This window comes from Topomyia yanbarensis, chromosome 3, assembly GCF_030247195.1.
Source record: "Topomyia yanbarensis strain Yona2022 chromosome 3, ASM3024719v1, whole genome shotgun sequence".
Lineage (NCBI taxonomy): Eukaryota > Metazoa > Arthropoda > Insecta > Diptera > Culicidae > Topomyia > Topomyia yanbarensis.
In genome coordinates, this window is record NC_080672.1 from 319,462,317 (window position 1) to 319,476,213 (window position 13,897).

The window sequence follows — 13,897 nt, forward strand, 5'->3', positions numbered from 1 at the left end:
ACACTCTTCATTCGTTCTTCGCTTCACGAACATCCACCCTATTGAACCATTCACCACTGAGCTGCGGAGTTTACGGCTTTGGTTCACCACCACCGAGGCTGGTGAATCATTGCTGTTCTATAGTGTAGGTATATGAGCATAGCGTAATAGTACCCGTTGCTCATTCTCTCTCCCATTCGAAGAGATATCAACTGCTATGCATCATTCGTTCTCCATAGTAAGCTGTACATAGGCACCCAGATTCTCTTTGCTTGGTGGGTGCGAATGTAGGTACGAAAAATGATGCCGCCCAGCTACCCCGGAGAACAGCGCTCATAACGAGAATGTGTTTGTTGTCTTTTATTATTTTTATTTGAGATAGGTAGGTACATGTTCTGTGCGCTTTTCATATGCAATATTTTTTTAGCTTTGTCTTCAACCTATTGAATCTGTCTAATTGTGAAAATACAAATAGGGTTAAGGGAACATGGGGAGACTTTACCAAGCACGATATTCAACAATTATTGGTAACGTGTTCCATTTGATACTTATTTTTTTTTATATTTTTATATTTGTTTCGGTCCCATCAGCTAATTTTGCATCTTCTTCATTTCGTTTTTTATCTTGCTCCCTTACGCTTATATTTGAAACTTTAAACGCGATTATCACGATATTTGCGGTGACTACGAGTGCCGAAAGAGTTTGCAACGGATTTCAAAACTTTATTTTTGCTTGTTCGTAATTTAACTGCCGTGTCCTTGAACGATTCCATTTTTTCGTCAAATTTTTCATATTATTGTTATGGATTCGTTAATAATTTTTTTCAGGTGAAAATGGTGTTTTTTTGGAAAAATAGTTCCCGTTTCCAAAAAGAAGAGAAATTTTTTTCAATCTATTGTTCAAGGACACCACAGATAGATATACTAATGATTTTTTTTATGGCTGATTTTGTGACACGTGAACCTGCAATGTAATCAGTACAGTTAATCCAAAAAAGCAATGCATTAAAAAAAATCAAATCTCATGAAATACAATCGTTTTATATTTTTAACCAGTACTAAGAACCTCAACAATATGGGAAGAAAAGATAACAGCATGTTATATGCCATTGTTTTTTGTTCTGATATTTTAAAATTCTCTTGGTCAAGCTCCCCAAGCCTTGGTCAAGGCTCCCGCGGTGGGTAGACTTGACCAGAAAAAATGATCACAGAAAATTTTTTGTAATTTTTGAAAAAGTAAATTATCAATTCTGAAAAAAAAATCCTTAATACGCAGAATACTTTTGCATATTACATTTCAACGAGTTTTGGAAGACATTCAATTATTAAACCAAAAACATCTTGTGGAATACAATATATTTTTAAATATTCATAAGCCAGTCGTTCTGCTCCTGACATATACGAGCATCAAAAATATTTTAGATTTAATTTTAAACACTCCGTTAGTAGGTATCCAATTTATTCAGGGGTCATAAATCTTGCTCATCGAATTTGTGGTTAATATTATATTTGTTAACATTTAACCTGTCTGTACAACATTTAGGAAAAGAATGTAGTACATCATAGTTTGAAACATATATTGTCCTTGTTAAATGCGAATAACTTATAACCAAGCTTATAACCACTTCGTTTTGGTTCACGATTATAAAATTCCAAATATTCATAAGCTAGAGATACAATGTTAGAAAAAAAATGAACCTATATGTGTTGGGCTGAATCATCTGAGGAACCAACATCCAAAAAACTGATAAATGCATATCGATGTTTGAATATCCACGATTTCCCTAAATTTATAATGCATCGTGAACACAAGTTCAAATTTTTTCCCCTCAAACCTCAGCAGAATCAAATAAGCGGTACCTATAGCCTAATGTCCGCTCCACAAGCCATATGTTCTTAACTGACGTAGCGAAAGACGCTGAAAACCGCTAATATGGCCAGAAGAATTTTATATTCAGATTCAGCATTACCCAATGAATCTGAATGATTCAACAGCTTGTATGTTCTTGAACCAATTTCACTAAATAATCAACCAAGCAAAGAGGAACCACTATTCAAGAGAGAAGAGAATACTGATATCCTCTCTCTCAATGATACTCACAACTGTTCATCATTATAATGATACGTGCTTATGCAAGCGTGTGTGGATATATTCGTTCCTGTTTCTGTTTCCTTGTGTTGTAGCTTCGGTATCCATAGCGGCAATTCATTCGGTTGGGGTGAAGGCAAGCGTTTTACTGAACTGTATTGTGGTTCGTTCGGATTGAATTTGAATGAATGGTGAAAGCTCTGCAACGCAGAGATTTAAGCGGGACAATTATGATTGGCTCGAAGAGTTCGTGGTTTTCGCCGGACCTTCATGTGTATCTGATATGCCAGATAAAGGAGGCCGGCCAGTAATACTATTCGATAACAGTAGTGCCTGGAGCAAATGTCGTAAGACCGAATCTCTGCGCAGGAGCAACAGTTAAGTGAGCTGATTTTCGCTGCTAAAATGAACCTAAGAGCCGAAGTAAATAGTAGTTTGATAACCTGTGATGATTGCCCTGCTGCTCTATCTAGTGAGACGGCATTGACAATTTTCATGGACGCCAAATTGACGAAACGAAGCTACGAGTTAGTTAGAGAACCGGTAAAATCGGTCTACCCCTCGTACAAACGCATTTAAGCCGAAAAATGTCTTTGCTACCCACCCGAAAAATCCATTCTATCATCCGAAGTATGCATTCAAGTTGAGCTTCAGGCACTTCTTGACACAACATCTGCAAGGTTTCTTAAACTATTCGAGCAAAAGGTTAGAGATTTGTCTGCAAATGGTCACAAAGAGTTTATTCTGACTCTCAAGTATGGTTGTGACGGATCCTCAGGAATGTCTGAATATAAACAAAGATTTTCTAGTACCGATTCATCTGACAGTCATGTATTTCTAACACCTGTTGTACCACTAAGATTCGCAACTGGAAATGTTGTAATATGGGACAACCCGAGACCGTCGTCGACCCGCTATTGTAGGCCAATTTCTCTCCATTTTAAAAAGGAAACCGCAAATTTGATTCGGGAAGAACACGAACGAATGAAAGCTGCCATTACAAACTTAGTAGAATTTGTATATTTACTGGATTGTGTTCAACTGAAAATAAAATATGATCTTTCGATGACGATGATTGATGGAAAGGTCGTCAACGCCATAACGAATACAGCTTCTGCACAAAGGTGCTACCTTTGTGGAGAAACCTCAGTGTCATTCAATGACATAACTAGCATGAAAAATAGAGAAATTAAGGTTGAATGGCTGCAGTATGGTATAAGTTCTCTGCACTGCTAGATTCGCACATTTGAATGCATACTGCATATAGCATACAGACTGGATTTTATAAAATGGTGTTAAACAGGACACGTGGAAGAATTCAAAGCGGCAATGCTGCGAATTCAACAAAAAATTTATGAAAAACTGGGCCTTCATGTAGATAAACCGCGTGCAAATTGTGGAAATAGTGACGATGGTAATACTGGAATAGACATAAATTTAATAGAACGCTTTAGGATTATATTGATTGCTATTTCGTCTGGTGAAGACATTGATCAAATGAAGTTCGAAAATTATGCATTAGAACCAGCAAAGCTCTACGTATCGTTATACAATTGGTATAATATGGTCGGTGTTAAGTCAGACCGGACCAAGTCGCAAAACATCAAAAAATAAGTTAATGATAGCACTGGATAAAGAATTTCTTCATCTACATTCCACTTTTACCAGATTTGAAATATGAAACAATAAACAAGAATTATGGTAAAAATTGTTTCCCAATTATAATGTAAAGGATGCTGCGATTCAAACTTTAAACGCGTTTTTCTCGAAATCAATGCACTGTCACTTAGTCCGGTCTGACCTAACACCGACCATATGCCAACAATACTTCATAAGATCTTGATCCACGGACACGAGATAATCGAGAAAGCTATTTTACCAATAGGCAGAATGTCTGAAAATGCACAGGAGCACATGAATAAGGAGATACGACGGTTGAGGAAGGATCATACTCGCAAATGTTTCAGGATAGACAACTTGAGGGACACCTTCAACGCACTCATCAATTCATCGGATCCTATAATTTCCAGCTACCGAAAGACGCAACAACAGAAATATGATTTACTCAACGAAGTGAAAATGCTTATGAAGCAAGAAGAGAGCGACAGTGAATAAATAAATAAATAAATAAATAATAGATGAAAATAAGGCAATATTTTGGGTTTTTAATTTTCAAATAGGTCATATCTCGACAAACATATGATTACGGCCTAAAAGCCAACTGTCAAAATCCACTTTGAATGGAAATTCCGGACAAACCGTTACTAGCCGAACACAGTTCACAACAGTTTATGAAAGAAAAAATATTTTCTTTCGGTTACTATAAACATCTCTGATTGGCGCGTAACGGTTTGTCCGGAATTTCTAAGTGATCAAATAATTATATACATAAAAACTGTGTATGTTAGTAGGAAAACACTGTCAATAATTGTTTTACCTTAAAAAACTTTTAGAATCACCCTATTACTTCAGGTCTTCAATTTAGGATTTCAAGAATATCAGAATCGGATTCAGCACCCCAAAATTACCCTTAGATGATAGATTTAGACAGTTTCATTTACTTTTGAGGTTTTGTCCAGCTTTTGTATGGAGTGGATCCACTGTGCACAGCGGTTATTTCGAAAGTGCATTTTTCGTCTAAGAGTCTATGCGCGACAATTCCTGGTTTAAGACAAAATTGAATAACGTCTTCATTTATGGACCGATTTTTATGATTAAAAACGTCGTTGGAGGCGGACTTAACTTTTCATTCTAATTATTATCAGAACAAGGATGTGCCGTTGGAAAAATATTGAACCATTTCCATGTTTACAAAACGCGATTTTGGGGGTATATTAAATTGCTCAAACATGGTTTTTTGTTGCATTTGAGTAGACCTACAACCTATAGTAGGTCATTTGAAAAGTTAATTCAATGTTTGATTTTTTGTAGCAGCATGTATTGTCTTTTATTTGAGAGAAATAATTTCAAATTTATCATAAAAATTCTGATATTTGTGGAAAAAATTAGGACGAACTTATGCTTTGTGCCATTTTTTATTGTAAATAATAGTATTATAAAATTAGGAATAATACGCACCGAAAAATTATGACATTTAAACGACATGTAAACTGGTATTGTTGTAAACAAATATTACTTCAATCAAAAATTTGATTTAAAATCAAATTAAAATCAATGCACATAATTAAAGAATAAAAAAGCATATGATTTTATCCTTTTATTCATATGAGATTACACGTAATATAATGTTCAACCATTTTAAAATAAAAATAAATATCAATATGCATAGGTTTTTTAATAAATGTAACTGTAATGGTCAATCAACAAGTTAAAATATATCAAAATTCGTTAAGAAGAGTACATGTATTTGTGGAATGATTTACTTTTACATCTGCATATGTTCATGCTCCAAATATGTGCATGAAAATAAATGTAAAATTGCAAAATATTTTTTGTGTACTTGCAAATATCGTCCTGGAAATAATGTTCATAATTTTAAAGTACTTGCATATTGTTGAACACTAAACGCGATTATATATTTTTTTAATTTGAAAAATAAATCACCCAAAGCGAAGATTTCAATGACAATTTACGGTACAATTTAAAAGGGAAATACTTAAGTGTATTCTACTTCATTGCGGTTATGTCTCACCCATCTTTTTAGCTGCAAAATCACAATCAGCGATTGTTCGTGAACTCAGACACCTTAATGTAAATAAAAGTTTTGTTTATCGTACCATAACTCGTTATAATAACTTTGGTAGCATTAGAGTCGCAAAACGCCTTGGAGATGGTCGTCAAAAAACTGCATTGTCTAGTGAGATTGTTCGAAAAGTGAAGCAGCGACTTGAGCGAAATCCACGACAAAGTGCCAATCATATGGCTAAAGACCTGAAATATCCGATATAGTACCATCTGGCTCATATTGGAAAATGAGCTCAAGATCAAGCCATACAAGTTTCATAATGCGACATATTATCGGGAGAGTTCTGGAGGCTTCTTTGAAGCCATGAGCAAACAAACGTTTCAGTCGCAAACCGTGGACGTGTCAATAAAACTCCGCACCATCTCACCAAGCGCGAGTGAACCAAGAATGGCTAAAAAGTCACGATCCGAACTCGTATTCACCAAACGCGAATTCAATCCGAAGTAAAAAATACGCCAAGGGGACGGGCATAGCGTAGCTGGTAAATCCATTGCCTTGTACGCAGCTCACCTGGGTTCGGTTCCCAACCCCGCATATAGGGTTTAGAGATTTTTCCAAAAGAGATTTCTCTAACCCGAAAAGAGGCGAATGATTCTAAGGTTAAAACCTCTATAATAAAAAAAATATACCAGCCTCGAAACACTGAAGAAAGCCACTATCCGTAAATGGGTCAAAATGCCGGTATGGCACATTCGGGCCGCTCGCGATTTGTTTTTTGACAATCGCAAGTCCAAGTTAAGGTTAAAAGTGATCATAACGAGCAAAAGTGAATTGATTCTGAATCTTGGATTATTTTCAAACATTCCGTGCTTTGAAGTAAATAAAAATAATATTCCAAACTGAATTAATGGCTTTTTTATTTGGTTACACTTCGAGTGTCGCACCCGCTATGCAACACGGAATTATGGAACTTTTAATCAATCTTGATGCTTGTGACACTCGTCTTTTGTTCTAATGTGATGAAACTTGATTATTTCAACGATTATGCCAGGAGACGGCATTTGCGAGATAAGAACTTACCACAACTAAATGAATTTGTGTAGTTTCTGTTTGATCTACTTTAATTTCATGCTCTGATAATGTCCTGATCAAATCTGAAGCAATTGGTCTTTCGATCGGCTGCTGTGAATCTGATCAATGACCAATATTCCCGTTAGCGTAGAAATTTATTAGAATTTTGTGTGTGCTGTATAGGGTTGTGGTACCGGTAATACCGGTACCGAAAATCCCGGGAATACCGACCCATTTTTGGTACCGAAAATACCGGTACTGAACAAAAGCCAGTACCGGTATTTTCGGTACCATACGATTTTTTTTATGAACAATATGTGGACTTTCTAGGGGACCTGTTTCAAAATATCGGTCTGCAACATGACATTTAATTATATTAATTTTCTTCTAGATAAATCATTGACCCTTTGTGGGGGAATGAGGTGGGGCCATCATCATAATAATTCTAGAAGTTAAACATTACTAGCTCCCGTTGTACTGAACGGAATGTTTAAATTCCGGCACTATCTTGTCGAAATAAAATTTTAACGATCTTTTTTTTAAATAGGCCCGCTTCTCACCCCCACACCCTGGTAGTGGACACATCAGTTCTCAGCGAAAAAAGGCAACACAAGAAGAAGAAAAAACTATTCGCGAATACGCTGAGAAACTAAATTTTAACGATCTTGTGCTAAATTTCAAAATATTCACATCTAGCGTAAAAGACGTAAAAATTTGCTATGATTTTTTTTATTAGCGATATTCTAATTGGTTGCCATTATTCACTGAGTGGCGCGTAATAATACTATGGTCTAAGTCATGTCTGTATTTGGTTTGCTCTTAAACCTTCATCTATAAAAGAACGAACAGCGATTTAGTAGCTAACAATTTTGGACTTGGTGAACTGCTTCAAATGGGGCGATTTGTAATTATTGATCATAGGAAAATTCAGCAAAACTCCATAGTTTACATGAAAGCAAGGAGCGTTGGTATACATTAGAGAATAGTAGGCAAACGACATAAAGGTCGAAACCAATTTACAGAAAAGCAATAGGGGAAATGCGGGCAGCCTGCTCGGAGATCGCTTTGAGTTACTATTGTTAATAGGGTTTCTTACATTTACAATCTGTGAAATCGAAGAAAGTCGCACCGCTTAGCAGTTGATTTCAAAGTAGCCTAGATTTCGAAATAAAAGAAGGTGCCGCATTCGAAAAATATCTTCTGCTGAAATGAGTCATGCCATGCCGAAGCAATTAAAAACAATAAACATGTTCTTTGATCAGCACAAATCAATCATCTGAGAATAAGCTCATCAGTTTGAGCATTCAATTTCACTTTGAAGCATCTTTAGATTTTTTTTTAAAAATATTCGAGTACCGGTACTTTACCGGTATTACCGGTACTGAGGGCTTCAGTACCGTAGTACCGGTTCTCGCCAAAAAGGGTCGGTACTGCGAACCCTAGTGCTGTACATGATGTTTAATCTTAAATATTAGATCCCTGTAAATATTTCAATTTTTAGGATTTCAATATTTTGCCGAACTTTACCTAAAAAAATAACACGCATGCTCTCCCAGGAATCGCGATCATTGAAAAGCTTATGGGATAGAAAGAGTTCAAAGGAAAATATAACAAATAGTTTCGGCACTCTTATGCTTTGGCGGCATTCAAGTCTTTCAATTAACATTTCAATTATCTTGTTTGTTCACCAATACAACTTTAAAAACTCGATAACTATACGCTCATCGTCTGGGAATCGCTTCGAGAAATCCGCTCCACGTTTCCAGCTTGATCGCATAATAATTGCTTTATTTATGTGTTTGATCTCACGCTAGTTTAACGCACTCACCCATCATATTTGTTTTTTTTTTCATTGCAGATCGTCCGAATGCGACGTGGTCCGGGGTGAATGTACTCAAACGTACGTTCCGTATCTCTTCCTGGTAATTCCGCTGGGTCCGGTGACACTTACTGGACAGGACTACGTTCTGGTGGAGAGTGGCTGTGTGTGCAAGCCAAAGTACGCCACCGAAAAACCACGTGAATCAGGCGGAAACTTCATACCGTGAATGTCGAAATAGTAAGCGATGGTCAACCAACAGAAGAATGAGATTTGATTCAGAGTGTTTAAACTGAGGAAACTAACTTACTCCGAGTGTACATTGTAGTGATGTTATTTTTATGATGCGGTTTGCTAAAACCGTTGCTATTTGCGGCGCGTGTTGTTCTCTCAGCAGAGAAATTGCAAACAAGTTAATAAAAAAAATAGACAACGGTTCGATCATCTTAGCGATCTGGAGCCGATAGTGCAAATACGAATCGAATAGGAAGAATGAAACAAAATGGCTCTGATGCCTGTAGTATTAGAACATATTTAATTTACTGAAAGAATACTGTTAATTAGGGTCCACAGTCTGGACGCAAGAGTAACTGTTTTTCTGTAAATATTTTTTTTTCTTTTCGTCCTAGTATTAACCATATTAATGTGCATTTGAACTACCGAGCAAAGGAATATTTAAACATGCTATTTACATCTTTACATATTCAGAGCTAGTTCGTGTTTTAAGAAGTAGAAAGAATCCAGCTATGTTCACTATCTATTTTTATATTTGCGAAAATGGAGTCGATTGAATAAATTATTTATTTTTAACAAACATAAAATGACTTTGAATGAATGAATTTATGGAAATCTTTGTTTGTATATAATGAAGCCACCCAGATGTTTATTTGTGTGCATATACACAAGCAGGCTCAATAATGGTTACTTATGGTGTTTTCGTTTTTTCTTGGTGCTACACCGGTGTAGTGCAAAGAAAGAGATACACTGATTACACCCAAGTTTGAATGAGTGTAGCACCGACTACACCGGTGTAGTGCACTGTCAAAAACGAAAATGCCATTAGACTAGTTTTTTTAAAGGTAGATAAAAACTGAGCTTTATTCATATTTCTCGTCAAATGGAAGTCGAATGTGGTAGAAACACTGTTGAAAACACATTGATGTCCGGTCACAATACTGTAGCGACCGAAGTTAGTTTTCCGCAAAGATAGCAGAAGAAGAGAGTTGACTTGAAGATTCAGTTATTCGAGAATTGTAATCCTAACCCATTTCCATTCTCCTAAATCAAGGTTTCATGGATACCTTCGGAATAATATAATGCAGCCAGCAGCCAGGTTCACCATTGCTCTATGAGATTTGCCTACTTTCTAGCGTCTGACAATTATTGATGCAGATTAATCTTTCGTAAATGTGACCTTCTAATGCGCCCGAAATAGAGCAATGCGAAATGATCTAAACTAAGGTAGTTTAGTAAGATCTGTCGGATAAAACAATCTGGAACTCCCATATTTAATGCAAAAAAAAACGAAAAGTGCTAACTACACACCTAGAAAAAATAGTGTAAATTTACGTCTCCTGACCATGACATATACGAGCATCAAAAATGACTTAGTTTTACGTTTGATTTTAATTTTACATGACGTTTAATTTCGTAAATCATGTAATTTTACTCCACATACAGCGTTTGTTCTGAATGGTAGGAAGTGTAATTTTATGTTATTGCGCATGTAAAGTATATTTTTCGTGTAAAATTAAATGGAACACGGTAATGTTCTGTCATTTCGTAAATTACGGTTTGTTGAATTGTGTCATGTTTGCAGTTACGTCAACGATAAAATTCAGATTTTTTTGGTGTGTAGGTTTCACCGTACAAAAAACTACTATTGAACCGAGGCTGTCCGAAACGATAATGATCCCAAAGAATACACTGAATAGCAGTTAATTCTGCGAACCTGAAGCATTAGATTATGCATAGAACGATGACAAGAAAATCCTAAAGCCAAAGCACTTATTGTGGCGGAATTTATTATGGAAGTTATTTGAGATCACTTGCCGGCGTTAATAAGCGTGAATCCCAAAAAATCTCTTTCTTCATGGTTGTGTCGAAGAATGTAGTTGAATCAAAAGTCTCTAAAAAGAAGCACGACTTGGATCATACGAAGGCACATCTGTTTCAGATACCTAATGTGACATCATCTTTAGAGTCGAATTTACTGAAGCTGTAGTTGCGTTGGTTCACGCTTCTTTGAACATTCAACTAGCTCACATTACTCTGTGGAGAATTAAATATCTAGCTGCCTAAGTAGACAAATTTCTATGCCCCTTGCAAATCGATAGGTTTGGGTCTTGTAATTTAGAGACGCCTATATCAGCTGCAAGCTGTCTTACCATGCTGGAAATGAATAGACCTCGTTATATGCAAGAAAACTGATGCGATTCGCCCGTTGCAAGGATAGGTGGTTTGAATTTCTGTTGAGAGCAAGCTTTTTGTTTCGTCTCAAATATCGAGGTCTAACAGGATAGTTTCTTGATTAACTTCCGAATATAGAGCAGTTTTTCAATCGGCCGATACGAGTTGTGATCGAAGGCCGGTTTTCCTGATTTTGGAATGACAATGACGAAGAAACATAGAATTACTTAGGGTTTTTAATGTTCTAGGAAGTGTTGGGAACTCCTTTCAAATGTATAGATTCCATTTTTATTGTACATGACATGACAACTATATACAAAAAAAGAAATCTTTATTCGATTTCTAGAATTTTGTAAAAGAAAAACGGCCACATCCAAACTTGAACCATCAGAACCAGTAATCGGCGATTTGAGACTTAGTTTGGACGTCTTGATCAGATGGTGGGTACAGTCCGCACCATGTGTAGGTAGGATACTTTATGCCCAAATGGTCTAAACACCAAAAAAGGTTGCGAAAAAAATTCGAAACAGCCACGGTAATGTAAATTGAAAAACCTGTTTTAATCCACCTAGTGGTGCAATTTCGCCCTTTATCCAAACTATGATTCATTAGGTGGTTTTGTTCAATAGAATTGTGGAAATGTCTATTACATTCTTATTTCACTTAGCACGTATCCCACGACTACCACGAAAGTAGACCAGACTCATATAAACATACAGGGGAGACCGGGGCTAGTTTGCGGTGTTTTCAGTTTCCATTTTATATCGCTTTGATGTACAAAATAGAACATGCGCCTGTAGCTAACAGCCCAGAATTTTATCAAAGTGTTTGTTGCATTTTCTTTTTTTTTATAGACAAAAATGTGTCACGCAGAAATCCCGCCAATATACTCCGGCCGCGGGGTAAGTTGGCGGTATGTATTAATATGCCAGAAAATGGAGATTCAATTATATCAAAGGTTCGTGCTGAATGCCTTTTCAATAAAATTGTATATTAACCGACAATTGACAATATATTTCAGTCTCAATACACCGGCATTTTACTTTGACGCGTATTCCATATTAAGACTGTGTTGTCAGATGAATTAATTAAATAAATAACATATTCAAAAGCATATTTTTGAAATTCTTCAGGCGATTGGCCGAAGTAAATATCCCCTGGATTGACGAAAAACACAAAGTTTTACTTTGGAGTGAATTCCAAAAATAAAAATATTTGAAATAACTATTTTGCACTGTAAATAGTAGCGTCAACTTGCCCCGCGTGCGTCACTGCCAACATACTTCAATCGCTTATTTTTCAAAAAAACTATTTAAAAAATAACTTTAATTCATGGATAGATTTAATATCTATACGGATACTGAAAGCGCTTTTTACGCACTATCGAAAAATAAAATCAATTGGGAAATAGATTTAAAATCACCCTAATTAACACAAAGTGTTCAAATTAAAAAAAAAATTACTTGGTATGCACGACAACACAATGCCCACAACTTTTACAAAACAAAATGTTAAAAAAATACAATGGATAATAAGTTTCACATAACTTGAGCTACACAATGAGATGCAGTGCTATATGTCTAATAGAAACGAAAACAAAGAGATTCCCCAACCACCAACTAGCCCCAGGCTCCCCTAATATTTAATTAACTTAATCGACGTGAGTTCAATGTTATCTTCATGTGATTATATTTTGAAATGTTGGTGAAATGGGTCTGGAAGTGGAGCGTGTGGTGGTTTAGTAGAGTGGGAGTGGAGGATGCGTCAGAAATCCTTCATCTTATTTCGATATACGGGGTGGATGAAGGGAATGCGGATGTGAGGGTGGTCCAAAGGGAGAGGTGTGATGAAGGAGCGAGGTGTGAGGGCAGGCGGGAAGGGGAGTGGGGGTGCTGAGTGGCGACACAATACTCAACCGCAAATGTTGCCTTTCATTTGAGACTTGGTTTGAGAACATCGGTTCAGTCATCACCGAAGAACCGAAATAACTTATATTGTGGAATATGCCCGGAATCCGGGACTTCCGGAATCTTCGATGTGGACAATATATCCAAAGAATGTTTGATTGGCAATCAGTGATCTAGACGTGCGAATCGATGTAATTTGGTGACCATTTCAAATAGATTTTAGCCTCTGCGGTGTTACGATTGTACTGATTTATATGGGAAATTCCAGTGTAACCTTACTAACCAACCTGTAACTCCGGAACCAGGAGTCAGCACCAAATGAAATTCAGCAGCAGTCAACGGCATTACTGTATCTTTCATTTGAAATCAAGTTTGTGAAAATCGGTAGAGAATTCGCTGGGTAACAGGTGTGATATTAGCTTAGGAACTTGGCGAGTTCCCCGGTGGCATCATGAACCGTCATAGGTGGCCAATGTGGTCAAAGCTGCTTTGATTGATCATTAGTGATCCAGACCCGCAAACTAGAGTAATGTTGAACCCATTTTAATATGTTCGACGTCATTTGGACATCATGGTTGTACCGGTTTATATGGGAATTTGCTGGGTGACCACACTCTTCAACCCGTAACTCCGAAACAGGAAGTCGGATCAACCAAAAATTCAATAGCAGCTTATGGGAGCGTTGTACCTTTCAGATGAAACTAAGTTCGGTCCAGCCATCTCTGTGAAAATTGTGTGAGTTTAAATGACACACACACATACACACATACATACACACACAGACATTTGCCGATCTCGACGAACTGAATCGAATGGTGTATGATACTCGGCCCTCCGAGCCTCGATTGAAAAGTCGATTTTTTCAGTGATTGCATAGCCTTTCTTTATATGAGAAAGGCAAAAACTGTTAAAATCCACCTGGTGGTGCAATTGTGCCTTTCTCATTTTTCCAAACTATTATTTCATGGCTGGTTATGT

At 36.7% G+C, this 13,897-nt stretch overlaps 1 protein-coding gene across 1 annotated transcript in view; it reads left to right on the forward strand.

The window, feature by feature from the left end:
* The window catches only part of LOC131688072 (uncharacterized), a 34,957-nt gene extending 25,577 nt beyond the window's left edge, over positions 1–9,380 (forward strand). The window contains exon 4 of the mRNA XM_058972225.1: positions 8,643–9,380. Coding sequence (XP_058828208.1) covers positions 8,643–8,832 — 190 coding nt within the window. The 3' untranslated portion in view covers positions 8,833–9,380. The remainder of the gene's footprint in view (positions 1–8,642) is intronic.
* Positions 9,381–13,897: the final 4,517 nt, after the last annotated feature.